This window comes from Vigna unguiculata, chromosome 10 (assembly GCF_004118075.2).
Source record: "Vigna unguiculata cultivar IT97K-499-35 chromosome 10, ASM411807v1, whole genome shotgun sequence".
NCBI lineage: Eukaryota > Viridiplantae > Streptophyta > Magnoliopsida > Fabales > Fabaceae > Vigna > Vigna unguiculata.
Window position 1 is genome coordinate 35,763,916 of NC_040288.1, and position 14,966 is coordinate 35,778,881.

General features: G+C 27.5%; 2 protein-coding genes across 2 annotated transcripts; one reads left to right on the forward strand and one right to left on the reverse strand.

Annotated features, from left to right (window-relative positions):
• The first annotated feature begins 128 nt into the window (after nucleotides 1–128).
• Nucleotides 129–1,450, forward strand: LOC114166600. The gene has a single exon (XM_028051348.1). It carries the CDS (start codon nucleotides 224–226, stop codon nucleotides 1,094–1,096), a length of 873 nt encoding a protein of 290 aa, XP_027907149.1. The 5' UTR covers nucleotides 129–223; the 3' UTR covers nucleotides 1,097–1,450.
• Nucleotides 1,451–1,454: 4 nt separating this feature from the next.
• Nucleotides 1,455–4,300, reverse strand: LOC114166598 (GDSL esterase/lipase At4g01130-like). The gene is made up of 5 exons (XM_028051345.1): nucleotides 3,995–4,300; nucleotides 2,931–3,140; nucleotides 2,670–2,839; nucleotides 2,148–2,418; nucleotides 1,455–1,977 (listed from the first exon to the last, which is right to left on the reverse strand). Exons 1-5 carry the CDS (start codon nucleotides 4,248–4,250, stop codon nucleotides 1,733–1,735), a joined length of 1,152 nt encoding a protein of 383 aa, XP_027907146.1. The 5' UTR covers nucleotides 4,251–4,300; the 3' UTR covers nucleotides 1,455–1,732.
• Nucleotides 4,301–14,966: the final 10,666 nt, after the last annotated feature.

Below are 14,966 nucleotides of genomic sequence, written 5' to 3' on the forward strand. Positions count from 1 at the left end.
TTAGGGAAGGATTCTGATTGTGAGTTACATTTAGTTATACCTTTAACAAAATTAGAGGAAAAGAAAGTTGGTAGTGAGAAAACTCATCCTTTTCCATTGATGAGCAGTGAAATTACTACTGCATCGTAAGAGCCTCAATGGGTTTAGTGCATGCATGGATTTCCTTGAAAATCATTCAAGAATTGAACATTAGAGACAAAAGAAGGCTTCTGGGGTGACATTCATGGGGCCTCATAGATGGTGGCAAGTTACATTGGTAATTGTGTGTTTGTTTTCATCATCTCTTGTTAAAGGCTTGAACACTTATTCTGATCGTAAATCACTGGATTCCTTTCTTCGCATGCAAGCAAATGAAGGGATAAAAAATCCTAGAACAGGTGTTCTCTACAATGTTTCCCTTCCTTCAAACTTAACAGGTATGGAAGTTTCAGTCGTTAGATTGCGCAGTTTTTCTTTATGGTCAAGAGGAACCAACTACAGTTTCTTCAACCTTCCGCCACGGATCATGTCTCGGCCAAGCCACAAAAGAATAGCCATTTTGTATCAAAACTTAGGTAATTGTTCTTCTCATTACTACGATGTGCCTAACCACACAATGGTGGCTCCAGTTTTTGGTGTCATGGCTTACAGTTCTTCAGAGTCAGCATTGGTGGATCAGAAGATTAACTTTGCCATTCATGGTGATCCCATCAAAATTTGGTTTCCTCTTGCTGATGAACGTGGGAGAAATCACACTCCTCTTTGTGCTAAGTTTTCTGATAATGGGTTGGTGAAATTCAAGAACATGACTAAGCCATATGTTTGTGAAGTACACAGACAAGGACATTACACTCTTGTAATTCCTTTTCCAAATGAACTTCACACTCATGGCAAGAGATTTGCCACATGGTGGGTGTTGGGGTTTGTAATAGGTTTCATTGGGTTGGTTGTTTTGGCTTTGATCTTGTTAGCTTTGGTTATGGAGATCAAGAGGAGAAAAATAAGAAAAATGGAGAAAAATTCAGCTGGGGAAGAGCTTTTTGACACATTCTGGATTGGAGAAACTAAATTACCATTAGCTTCATCGCTCAGAACCAAACCAATCCTTGAGAATTAAAATGTGCATTAATATCACTTGTGATACTTTGTGCAAACGGATGAGTACATAAATGTTATCCTTTATCAACAAAACAATTGTTCAGTCAACAACAACAGAAACTATCCTATATTCATGTAGTTACCACCATAGCTGTTAATAGCACTTCTATTTCATGTTTTCTTTTCACTTCAGTTTCTTTTTAGGAATATGTATTCTCTTCTGTTGTCTATATTTGAACACGAAGTACATTGTGTAGCTTGATTTCTGTCTTACACCCTTTAGTTTTTCTTAAATCAATAAAAGTGAGAATCATTAAAACTCAAACCTTAAGAAATTTTTATAGGAACTCAAATCAAAGCACTACAGCACACTCATATAAACTCTGATGTTAATCATTTTTCTGCATAACATGAAGCAGAGTAGTTCATATCAGATACCATATATAACCAAAGTCCAACCTTTATATGATAACATGTTTTTTTCTCCAAACAGTAATGCTACCAATAAGTACCATGTTTTTTATTGAACTGCAACACACAAGGATGAAAGTAACAACACCCCATAAATCGAAACATTATTTAACAATTTGACAGCTGAGTATTGCAAAATAGTTAAATTGCTACATAAGAAAGAGCTTTGGTTGCAAGCACTTGATCAAGCAATAGGTTGTAGATCACAAAGTTCATGGAGAGGGAAAGGGGGGTCAAAAAGAGAACCATTTAGAATAGCATTTGCAACAATCTTGTTTGCTGCTTCTGTGAAATGGATCCCATCCCAACTCACATATTCTCGAGGTTCAGCACAAGCACTTGCTAGCATATTACCACACAAAATTTTAGGGTTATAATTGTGGTCACCCCCTCCATGTCCACAACATGTTTTGGTACCATACTTAAACCCTGTTCAAAGAAAAAGACAAACTTGAACCATAAACCAAAGTTGCACATGTTAAATCAGCATGTATGGTGTATAATTGCAGCATATAAAACTTGGTAATGCTATTCAACCATTTGAAATCCCCAGTTAGAAGAACTGAAGAGATAAATAAATGAAGGGAATGTGTTTGTACCATAAAGTGTGGGATGGTGAAAGAGCTCCGACAAAGCAGAGTAAGTGTCTACATGAATGAGGGAAACATCTGGTAAACTTTGTCTGGTTTGGCTCAATGTATCCTTCAACAATTTGTTGTAATAATTTACAACATTCTGGTATGAAGCCATGCATCCAAACTCATCAAAATCAGTAACAGCATGAGGAAGCTGCACCAAATATCCCGGATAACATCCCACAGGACCAAGATTGAATACCATAATTGTGCGTGCCCCTTGTGCATAAAGCTCCTAAAAACACAAACTTTATGAGTACAAAAAATTTATACAAATAATGTTACAGAAAACAGAGCAAAGTATTGATAAGATGAAAGAAAAATCAATGTAGAAAATCTCTTCCAAATTCAATTTTGAAAGTTTTCTCAATCAACTCATATTAATGTGGGATTTAGACTCAGCTTTGAAATTGTTAACATGAATCAAAATTACACACGAAAGTCTTCTAAAAAGTTACTGCATAAAATGGAGAATGTACTTCAAACCTTGACGGCATCATTAATTTGTGAAACAATTTGAGGAAAGGTGTCCATGACTCCATCAATAGTACCAGTGCCTGCTATTTTGGAAGTGAGATCATTTTGGCCAATATTTAACATGTAAATGGCCTTTTTGAATATATCTGGTGAAGGAATACCAGATGATGATGTAGTTCCTGTGTGGTGCATGCAAAGCAAGGTTCATAGGTGAGTGTATCATTATTAGATAAAATAAATATAAATTTATAGTAACAGTTTTGTGTGTACCTATTTGATGAAATTCATCAACTCTGGCTTTGAATTGCTTCATTTGGTTGAGTTGAATGGAAAGGGAAAAGGGACTGAGCCCACTATGAGAGAAGGAAGCAATGGGAGGAATCACAGTGGAAGCTGAAGATGCAAAGTTAGCTCCATGGCTATAGTCTGATCCAATTGACTCAAGATATGGGCTCAAAAATGGAAGTCCTAGACCTTGAGCTGCATGTTCAATATCAAATATTATTCCGTAGAATTGGCCTTCTTAGAAATTCGTTACGGTGGAGATTTTACGTCGTTTAAAGATAAAATAAATTTATACTTTATAAATAGTTGTAAATCTTTACAGTGATGTGTTAAGATAGTATTAGAGTAATTTAATTAGTCGAATGGTATCCACTTTCATCCTTTCATTTGAATGCGTCAGTTTGGTATTTTTCTAAAAAAAATATCAATTGAGTCACAGCTTTTAAAAAGATGTCTCAGTTAGGTCCCTTTCAGAATAAAAAAGAATTATTAACACGGTTAACTGTATTGATATTTAAAATAACTTACAAATATATATATATATATATATATATATATATATATATATATATATATTAAAATTTAATGATAAAAATCATAAATAAAATTAACAACATTAATAATTTTTTTTTACTAAGACCTAATTGAAATATGTTTACAAAAATTGATACTGGATACATTTTTAAAATCGATAATATTATCCGAGTAATTAAATCGATTAAAGTCATCTAAAACCTATAATATCATTCGATATCGGACTACTATCAAATTATCCTTTTATACCCAAAATAATAAATTTATCTTATATCTTCAGCACGAGAGATTTGTACCGGGAATCATAAATTTATGATTTTAAGATTTTTAAGCTGAAATCATTGTATATAAAACCACTCTGATATATATATATATATATATATATATATATATATATATATATATATATATATATATATAAATAAAAGGTATATTAATTTATAACCGATAACATATCAATGATAAAAAACAGAAAAACACGATGCAAAATATTAATATAAGAATTGATTCATTACCAAGAAAATCAAGAATGAGTCTTCCATCAGAAGCACGACCAACTGGTTTTTCGAAAAAAGTCATTCCATAGGGACCAGGTTGTGCAGGAAAGGCCGAATGAAACCCACCCGTATCCGAATTTGAATCCCCAAAATTGAAGATGCCCCCAAAATCACACTTACAATAACTTGAATCAACCAAAGAAAATGCCACCATGCAAATTACTAAGAATTTTGAAAATGTGCATGAACTTTTGGACACCTTAAGGGTACCCATTTTTCTTTTTCTTTTTTTTTTCTTCACTTTGATAAAGGTAGCAAAGGGAGACCCATATTATAGGAACTGAATGCTTCTGAAGATAAAGCCAAAACATTGAATAGGTTATTAGAACAGTGACTACTTAACAAACCTATGGAAGATGAACTTGCCTACAAAGCATATAAAAGGCTAAAAGCTTTCGACATACAAATTCATATGATTCTAGAAATAACTCATTTTTTACTATGAGCTTTAAAGTTGTCGCAAAATCTAATTCTGCTGAAAGGAGCTAAGGATAAGGACATTTATAAAACTATAGGAGCATAGGGTCATTTTCTTTTCTATGTATTCGATGCTAAAACATTCAATTAAGTAAACTAATGTTAACTAATTAACAAACACAATAAATGCTTTAGAATTTAAAATAGGTTGATTTCCTATCATATGCTATTGCATGCATGTAGCAACACTTCAACCTACTTCTCTATTGGGAAAGTTATTGTTATTTTACAAATTCAACCAAACACATAAATATAAATTGACACGATTTTAGCTTTATTATTATTTTTTATGTTTCATTTGGATTTCACTTAACATATTTGTTTACTAAATAACTTCTCATCACGATTTTATGATCTCATATATATAAATTCTGAGAATGATAAATGTTCATTCACTAATTTGAAAAAAAAAAGTGATATTAGTAACATATATTAAGTTTACATCCAAAAACTCTAAGAAGATTCTGGAAATTTATCTTTTTTTTTTTATTATTATTATTATTATTATTATGAATCAAAATTTTCTCTCTCACTATATATATATATATATATATATATATTAATCAATTAAATAAGAATTTTTTTTGTATTATCAATATTGTTTATCTTTTGTATTTATTCAGGTGTAGTCTTAATCTGAGGGTGGTGTGTCTGAAAAAACACTTCAACATTCAAGATAGATATGTGCGTGATGAAAGTTGTAATGAATATTCATAATTACTTTCATTAATTTATTTAATGACATGTTAATTTATTTTATGCGATGTTGTTTTATCTAATCTGAGATCATCTCGATTTTATATATATATATATATATATATATATATATATATATATATATATATATATATATATATATATATATATATTCAGTATTTTGAGGTAATTTTTAATTTATATTTGGAGTGATGATTACGTTTGTTTGGTAGAGTGACAAAAGTAGTTTTATCTACTTACCATGAATAGATGGGCCGAGCTAGCCCAATGGAAAAACTCCATAAGTGAGACTTTCTTTTCTTGAGGAGAAGACAGTTCGTCCATTTCATTCTACGTGGAGAATTGGGTCAATTGGCTCTCTATAATTTAATTTAATAAAATAACATTTTAGAAATTTAAGTCTTTTATTTTGGAAATAATTTATTTTTGTTTTTAAAGTTAACGTTGTTGAACAAATTTTAACCGTTTTATTTAATTTTTTTCATTAGATTTCGGGGTTTAAAATGGCATCCAATTTTATTTTAAAATATTATTCAATACGTTACTTTTAGTTTTTCTGGGAATCATGTCGTTCATTACTTAAATCTATTCATAAAATTTAAAAAGAAAAAAAATCATCATAGATGTCATGGGTCAATATTGACGTAAAGGATCAATTAGAGTTTTTAGTTCACCTTTTTCACTGTAAAAGTAAAAGTACATATCAGTTTTATATTTAAAACTAAAAAAAAAAAATCAGTTTTATATTGAAGGGACTAAAAATTTATTTTTAAAATTTGAGAGATTAAAAGATTGTTCTTAAAATTTAGAGGAATAAAATAAAAGTTTACTTAATTTAAGGTGTTAAAAAGATATTATAGAAAAAATAGAAAATAAACTTTCACATGTAATAATCAAATTATAAATTAATTCATTCTAATGACCAATTTAGAAATTATTTTAATTTATAAATTAATATTTAAAATTATTTTTTTTATTAAAATTAATCATTAATAAGAGATTTTCTGATAATAAAATTTTTATTTTAATTACATGTGTTATTGTTAACATGAATCTCAATAGTTACATCTCTACAAGCAAATGAAACATTGTTAATATAAATGATAAAAATAATATTTTCTAAAAATAAAAAATTGAAACATTGAAAGAAAATGTGGTACTACTAATCCTAATAATAAATTCCAGCACCTATCTAAGGTGTGATCTAACTTTATCAACAAACTTGACTTTCAGTTTTTAGTGAGTATTTGTATTAAATACAATAGAATAAATTTAGTTTATTATAATGTATTTGATTAATGTAAAATCTTTTTCATAGAAATTTGTTATATTTTTTCGCTCTTCTCTTTCTAACAAGAATCTACACATTCTTATGATATTTTTAGGTAAAAAAAATGACAAAAACATTTACTTCGATCTATTTTCCTTAAAATAATGCTTGATCAGTAAAAATAACGTTCCGTGAACACAGATAACTTTTTAATTCTAATAGTTCACACACTATCTCCATTGAATAAAAAAATGAACTCCAAGAACTATCACAACTCAAGCGAAAAACATCCACCTTATTATTTAAAAAAAAAAATGCAACCTAGGCTTAACCTTAATTCTTGTTTTACTAATACCGTGAGTTAACTGATCAAAACCTGATTAAAAAAAATGAATGAGTTAGACTAGAAAAGGCAAATTTAATTTAGTGAATTGTCAAAGTCAATCTTAAAATCAGCCTTAAATTTAGGTACACTAATTTTAATAAAATTATTTTAAAATCGTTATCATTGTTCAAATTAAATATGTGAAATTACTTTCTTGAAGGAGTCGATATAAGAGTCATGTTTGTTGGATGACTGTTCGACGAGTTTAAATTTTTTATTGATTTTTTTTATGTTGTTCCTGTAGTGTTTTTAAAATATATTAATGATAATTAATTTTAAAATTTTAAAATATATTACAATTATTTTTAAAATATTAAAATAATAAATTTTAATATTCAGTATTAGAAAAAAAAAAACTCAGCACAGAAAATGTACTCTTGTACGGTAGAGTAACAGACAATATTACTATGCTACCACATTCATATTTGAAAATGTGGACATGGAAAAACAAAAGGGTAAAATGGTCCATAAAAGATGGATTGGGCCCCACCGTATGTAGGTAGTAAAGAAAAGGGCATGTGAATGTGGGGACACGTCATTTTGTCGGTAGCGAAAAAGGAAGGCATTGGAAGAGAAAAGAAAAACACGTCACAGCGCAAATCCACCGCAAAAATCGCATCTCCACACAGAATCAACGGTCAGCGTTTCTATCGACGTGTTTCCTTTAATGCACGCGTCACACCCCACTAGGCCCACTCACATGCAACGCAGCATCATTTCTGGTTTCATATTATTAAAATTAAAATATCATTTCAATTTCTCACTTCTTTTAATTCTTAATTTCTCATTCCAAAGTAAAATATCTCGTTTGTAGAAATAATTGTTTTAACTCAATAGAATGAGTTGAGCCATAATTTTATTAAAATTTTATGTGATCTTAGCTTTAACAAAGTAGCGTCATATTTAGATTTTTTTAATTAATGTTAATTGTCATAAATATCATTTTTTTATTTTAAGACAATTCAAAAAAATATATAGTTAAGATGACAAATTAAATTCTCCATTTTCAATAAATATCTTTTGTATCAAACACTCGATTTCTTTAAATTTTAAACATGTCATAAAATTAATTAATTAAAAAAACTACTTTAAATGTTGCAATAGGAATATAGTAGTTAATAAAAACAAAAAGTTAAAATATCTATTCTTCAAACTCTAGTCTCTTTTTTATCACTCTAATATCATATCCTATAAGAGAATTTTTCATTTAATAATATCGTAAAATAGTTTAAAAGTTTTTAACCATCGTAAAACCTATATATTCATCATTAGTTTGTAAACCGAACCTCAATTCATATTACACTGATACTTGCATACAGAAACTTAGCGTGTGTATTTTATAAAGGAAACCTAACATGTGCAAGGCACGTGCATGTGTAAATATTGGTTATTTACGTAACACATATAAGAATTTTATATTTTTGAAGAAATTTAAATACATTCACTTAATGTTAATTGAGAGTCCAATTCTTTGATAGATACTATGGTGCTTAAGTCAAACTCCATACACTATATATCAAATAAACAAACAATTTTTACCTAATTCAATTCAAATATAAATTTTATGTTTCTACTACATAGAATTCAAAACAATTGTTAATTAAAGTAACCTAAAACTCACTTACAAAACATAAACATACATAACTAAATAAACATGCATAATTAAATCATTTATGTATGAAGACTAATTTATTCCCATAAAATATGATTAAAAAATCAAACTAATTACTAAATATGAAGACTAACAAAAGTAAATATATTCCGTCTAAATCTTATCAGTAATTAATAAAAATTGTACATGCAAGCATCACTAGAAAAAAAAATGCAACATGAGGTAAAAGAAAATTTATTAAAAGCAAAAATTTGATTAAATTATATTGTTTTAAATTTTGTTGTCACGTAAATTGGAACTTCTGAATAAAAAAAAAACTCTCAAGAGTTTAAGAGAACAAAATTTAAAATTGTCACTAGATTTTGTCCACAAAATTAGTTCAACATTAAATATAAATTAAAAATTTTACTTTTATTTTTTGTAAATCATCTCTCTATAATAAATAAAGAAAAAACTGGATGTTACTGGTTTCATTACAAACAATTAAAATCTTTTAAAATTAAGAAAATTATATATTTTATCGTCAAGTGTTTAAAGAAATTAATATAATAAAGTTCTCATTATTTATTCTGAACCAAAAACAAAATGACCATATTTTATATTTTCGTTTTCTCCGACAAACACACGAATATCAAAATTACTCTATACTTTCCTTTTAAAACCATGACAAAATAAGATTTTAGTTTATAATTTCATACGAAAGCTTCTTTATTAATTATTTATGATAAAAAATAAATTTTAAGTTTAACTTAATTTTATAATATAAGTTTATAAGTTTTGATTTGTACTCTTCACTCTTTATATATTATAGAATTGTTTTATTTCTAATCGATGTAAGATTTCTGATATAAAATTAACTTAAAATCTCATTATGTCTAGTTTTCAAAATCTATATATTTCAGAACGAGAAGAATGTATTAAAATTCTTACATCAATTAAAACTTGTGATATATATATATATATATATATATATATATATATATATATATATATATATATATATATATATATATATATATATATATATATATATATATATATATATATATATATATATATAAGGATGGCAACGAGTTGGGTTGGATATGGATAGTGCCTACCCGCAATCCGACTTGCAAAAGAAAAAACGCCCGCTACTAGTCCATTTATCTGTCGGATATCTGCTTAAAAATACATGCGGATATTTTTAAAATTTGTGGGTACATATAGATATCCGATACCCACAAATATTTTAAAAAATATATATTTTATAAAATTTTTTAATAAAAAATTATAAAAAATTAAATTAAATTTTAATTATAATTAAATTTTAATTATAATTAAATTTAACATAATAAAATATACGGTTAATTTTAATTTTAATTAAATTTAACTTAAGAAAATATAAATTAAATTTTAATTTTAATTTTTTTGCGGATAACGATATTCGCAGGTATGGATAATATGATATCTGCACCCGACCCGTTTATAAGCGGATATTAAAATATCCGCTACCCACTACCTGCGGATACTAACTATTTGCCACAGCGAATATCCGGGATCACAAGTCTTTTTGTCATTCTTTTATATATATAAATATATATATATATATATATATATAAAATACAAACCTGATTTTATAAACATATTTTATTAAATTGTGTTATGTTTAAAGTTTAATTTTTAATCATTTACTTATCTTTTGCTCGTTTAATTCTCTTGTTTTATCTTTTAAAATTAAAATGTAAGGATTTGAGGAAAATTAGTAAACTTATTTTGATATATTGATATTGGTGGTAGAAAACAGATTTGGTGTGAAAAGAATGTTTACGAAGAAAAAATGTGTTGAGTTGGGTACGCAACAAACAACTTCCATCGTATCAATCATTCATTCACAACGCATTAGACATACGTCACCACTCTCTTTTTGACTGGACCACCTTCACCGACATCCCACTTACATATAAATAATTTAACAATTTTATCTTTTTATTTTAAAATATCGTCAAATTAGTTAAAATAAAATTTAATTTCAAATCCTCATGGCTCATTCCAATGCGTTTTTAACTGGCTTGGATTCTTTTGTTTTATAATTTTAAAACTGGAAAAATAACATAAAAAATTAACATGTTGTTGAAGTAATTAAATTTGTGTTTAACTCTGCTACTTTGAAGTTATAAGATTGACCGTAAAAATTGAAAAAGAAATGATGGTTTCAACTCTTTATTAATATTTAGAAGATATAAAATTAGTTTAAATATAAAATTATTTAAAATAAAAACAAATTTGAAACATATATCCTCATCAATTATTATGACCATGGTCCAATATCTTAACTATTATCTTCTCCCATGTAAAAAATATGATCACTATTCAAAGATAACACATACACAAAAAAATAATAATAATAAAAGTCTTACAGTTTTATTATTATTAAGGAAAATTTTACTACTCATTTAATAAGGTTATCATACTTATTTACCAAAAGCACCATAAAACAAATAAGACATTATTATATATGAATTTTGAAAGATTGTATTGAATTTGAATATATAAGACCAATATTAATAATATATTATTGTATACTTAATCATTGAATTTGATTTTCTATTTTGTTGCACTTCAAAGTCTCCATGAAGGTAGCTCCTTACACACTCATTTAGTTTTTAGTGTCCCTTTCACTATATGATAAGTGATAAGAGTCTTCATCCACTTTTCACCACTTAAGACTACCTTCAATGTGATTTGGTCATCAATAAAAGTTTGGATATATATTATCCATTCATTTCATAATTCAATACACATTATACTCATACAAGGTTATATTATGCCTTCCTCACTGTCCACCTTTCATTCAATAACATCAACAATTTTGCTAATAAAATTCAACAACAATTTGCAAGATATATTCGAAATAGTATTTATATAAATATTAATAATTTAATATAAAGTCAAGAAATACAACTTTTTAACATTATAATTTTTTTTTTCTTAAATTGATCATGCTTGGTGAATTTTATGTTTTGTGTGTAAAATTGATTTCGTTTACATTGTTTTTGACGAGGGATTTTAACAAATTTTAATAAATTGAAATATTTAGTAGTTGAATTACTTGAATTCTTTTGATTAATTAAATAATTTGTTTCAATGAAATTTTTTTAATATCTTAGATTTTAATTTTTTTTTGGATAAATCAATTTAATTTATATTTAATGTGAACTCAACTCTACCTTTGAGTCTAATTTAACTTAACTTGAACTTCAATTCGGAACAATTCGTCTCGACTTTTGGTTCAAGTCAACTCGAGTCTATTTGACCTCAGTTGGTTCGACCTGAGCATATTTGACCTCGATCGATTTGACGTAGATAGGCTCAACCACACCTTTGGACAGGACCAACCTCCGCTCAATCCTCAACCTTCGGCCAAGTAAACTTGACCTTTGGACCTTCGACTAGGTAAACTCGACTTTCGACCTGGTCCAACCGAACTCAACCTTCAGCCCTGATTGACCCGACCCAACCTTCAGCCTAGTCCGACACGACTCGACTTTTGTCTTGAGCCGGTCCAAGTCAGCCCTACATCGCCTTTCGACCTAAGCCGACCCAGTTGGACCTTCGACCCAGGTGGCCTTCAATCCGGCCCTGTTCGACTAGACCTTTCGCTTGAACCATCTCAACTCGGCCCGACTCAACCTTTATATTAGACCGACCCAACTAAGGTCGACCTTCAGATCAAACTTATTTGCTCGACCTTCGGCCCGGGCCGACAAAGCTCAACTTCCATCACGGGTCGATCTGGCTCGACATTCATTCCGGGACAACCCTACTCAAGCTTCGTCCTTGGTTGGCCCTAATATATCAGGTTGGTTGGGCTCAACCTTCCTCCTAGGTCGGCCTAGCTAGACCTTCTTCCTATGTTGGCCCGACTTGACCTTACTCTCGGACCGTCCAACCAACTCAGCTCGACCTTCGTCCAAACCTAATCATCTTGACCTTTTGCTTAACCTAACTCAATTTTTTTGACTTGTAGACTGTTTTTATCCTAAGCAACGAGCAATTCCACAACTTGAGAAATTTACAATTCCACAACTTAAAATAATATACAAATATAATCATATTTTAAAATGTATTGATCAATTTATTTGAGGTATTACACTCTTCTAAATCCATTTACAATTTAATATGGTCATATATAAAGATATAATGGTATACCGAAATCATATTCACATATATTGACATGGAATAATGTATAGCCATATTAAGAAGTATCATTATTAATCTATTATACCATTTAATTAACATAATTTATATTACACAAAAAATCAACTAAATCTACACCAATACCAAAATTCTAGGATTTTATATATAACTTCACACTATTACCACAAAAATTCTTAATTTCGTTTGTTCAACAATTATAAATTGGTAACCAAATATCATAAGTATGCAAGCTAATTTCTACAACCTAAAATCACTCGTCTAATCATAATTTGATTTAAAATTTAGAATGAAATAAAATATTTTTTAAATTCGTTAATCGCTTGAGTAATAAAATCTAACTACCAATAAACTCCGTATATAAACTCATGCGAAAAAACTCAATCCATATGCACATATATCTTGAAGGGAGGATTCGAAGAAGGAGGAAGAGATTTTAATCTCTCTGGGGTGGAGGAAGGAAAATATAATTAATGGGTTTAAAGTTTAAACATAAAACCAAATTAAATTATCACTTACATTATATTTCATGCACTATTTTATTCACACGCGAAAAGCAAGCCCTTACGTTTTCTTTTCTGATAAAAAAAAAACGTTTTTTATCTAATTTATATTATTTACTTTATTTTAATAGCACAGGTTGTAAAATTTTAAATTATAGTATTTTTAATTTTATATGATAAAGCGAGAATAAAAAAGATTTTAATTATATTTTTCTTAAAGGAATTTTTTTCAAGGCATTAAAGATATCATTTTTATTTTTAAAGATAACAGTTTTATCACCAGATTTTAAATAAGTATTCTATTTTTCATCTTTCAGCACAATAACATTTTTTTTTTCTACTTTTCTTTTTGTAACTTGTGAATGATCTTAATACAATTTTAAGAATAATATGCTCTCAGAATGTCGACTTTTATTATACAATATTATCTCTTAATCTAATTAATTTGAAATTAAAACATTAATATTACAGGTAAAAGTAAATTTTTTTATAAAAATAAATCTTTATTCATTTATCTCTAAAAAAATAAAAATGTCATTTAAAAAATGAATTCTATTTTTTTTTTAACATGATAGAAAGATTTGTTTTTAATTTGTCGCTGTCGGAACAAGTACTGAATATATAATTATTAAAAACTATTATAAGATTAAATACGTTTTTTTTCTTTAAATTATCATAAAAAATTAACATAATTTTTGACACCTGCCTTACCTTTTTCGCACAAGAGATTTTGTGACAGGTGTGAGTGTGCCTTCACTCATTATCCTTTTCTATTATATATATTGAGATGAGATGCATCAGAGCAAGATAATGTGCCACACCACACACTAGGTCCCACCACCTTGCATATCATTTTCAAATCTATCTTATTTTTTATATCAATCTTTAAGATAATCCTTCAATAATTTTCTTTTTACAAATAAGTTGAATAATTTATATTTAAATTAAGTATATTTTTCCCAGTTTAAATTAGGGTAATGTTTATTTTGGTCCTCCAATTAAAATATGTTATTTTATTCTACTTTAAGATTAATAAATGTTATTTTTAATTATTGAAGTTAGATATGACTAGTTACATATTTTTAATGATATTCATACTATAATTTAGTTTTTATAACCAAATATTTCTTATCATATTTTTTCTCGTTAAGTGTGTAAATATCAATTCGGTAATTACATCTTATATCTTATGTCATAATACAAATTACATCAATAATTGCATATACCTTAATGTGCTCTAAGATATTATAAAATTCAGAATAATAATAATATCACTTCCATTTTTTTTTTTTACTTTCATTCTTTTCTTTATTTTTTATGTAGTTTATTATGAATTATGAATTATTAATTAATGTATATATTTTTTTTAAACAAGTCAATAATTCACACTAAATTAAAAGTCTCTGAAGAATAAAAGTCAAAAAATCAAAATCAAAATATAATATTTTCTTAAAATCATCACAATTTCAATTATTTTTTATGGTTGGTTTGTCTAAAATCAACTTAAGCTCTTAACTTTAGTGTTCTAAAAAAAAAATTAAATATGTACACAAAATACTTTGATCAATAATATAAACATTATGATCCTCATATCTTACATTTTCATCATAAAACATTTGTAACTTTATTCATAATATATATATATATATATATATATATATATATATATATATAAAGAAAAAAACTAGTTGTTGCTTAATAAAAATCACCATGTTTTGAATGACTAACTATTGCTTAAACAAAATACACCAACAAGAAAAGTCTAATCT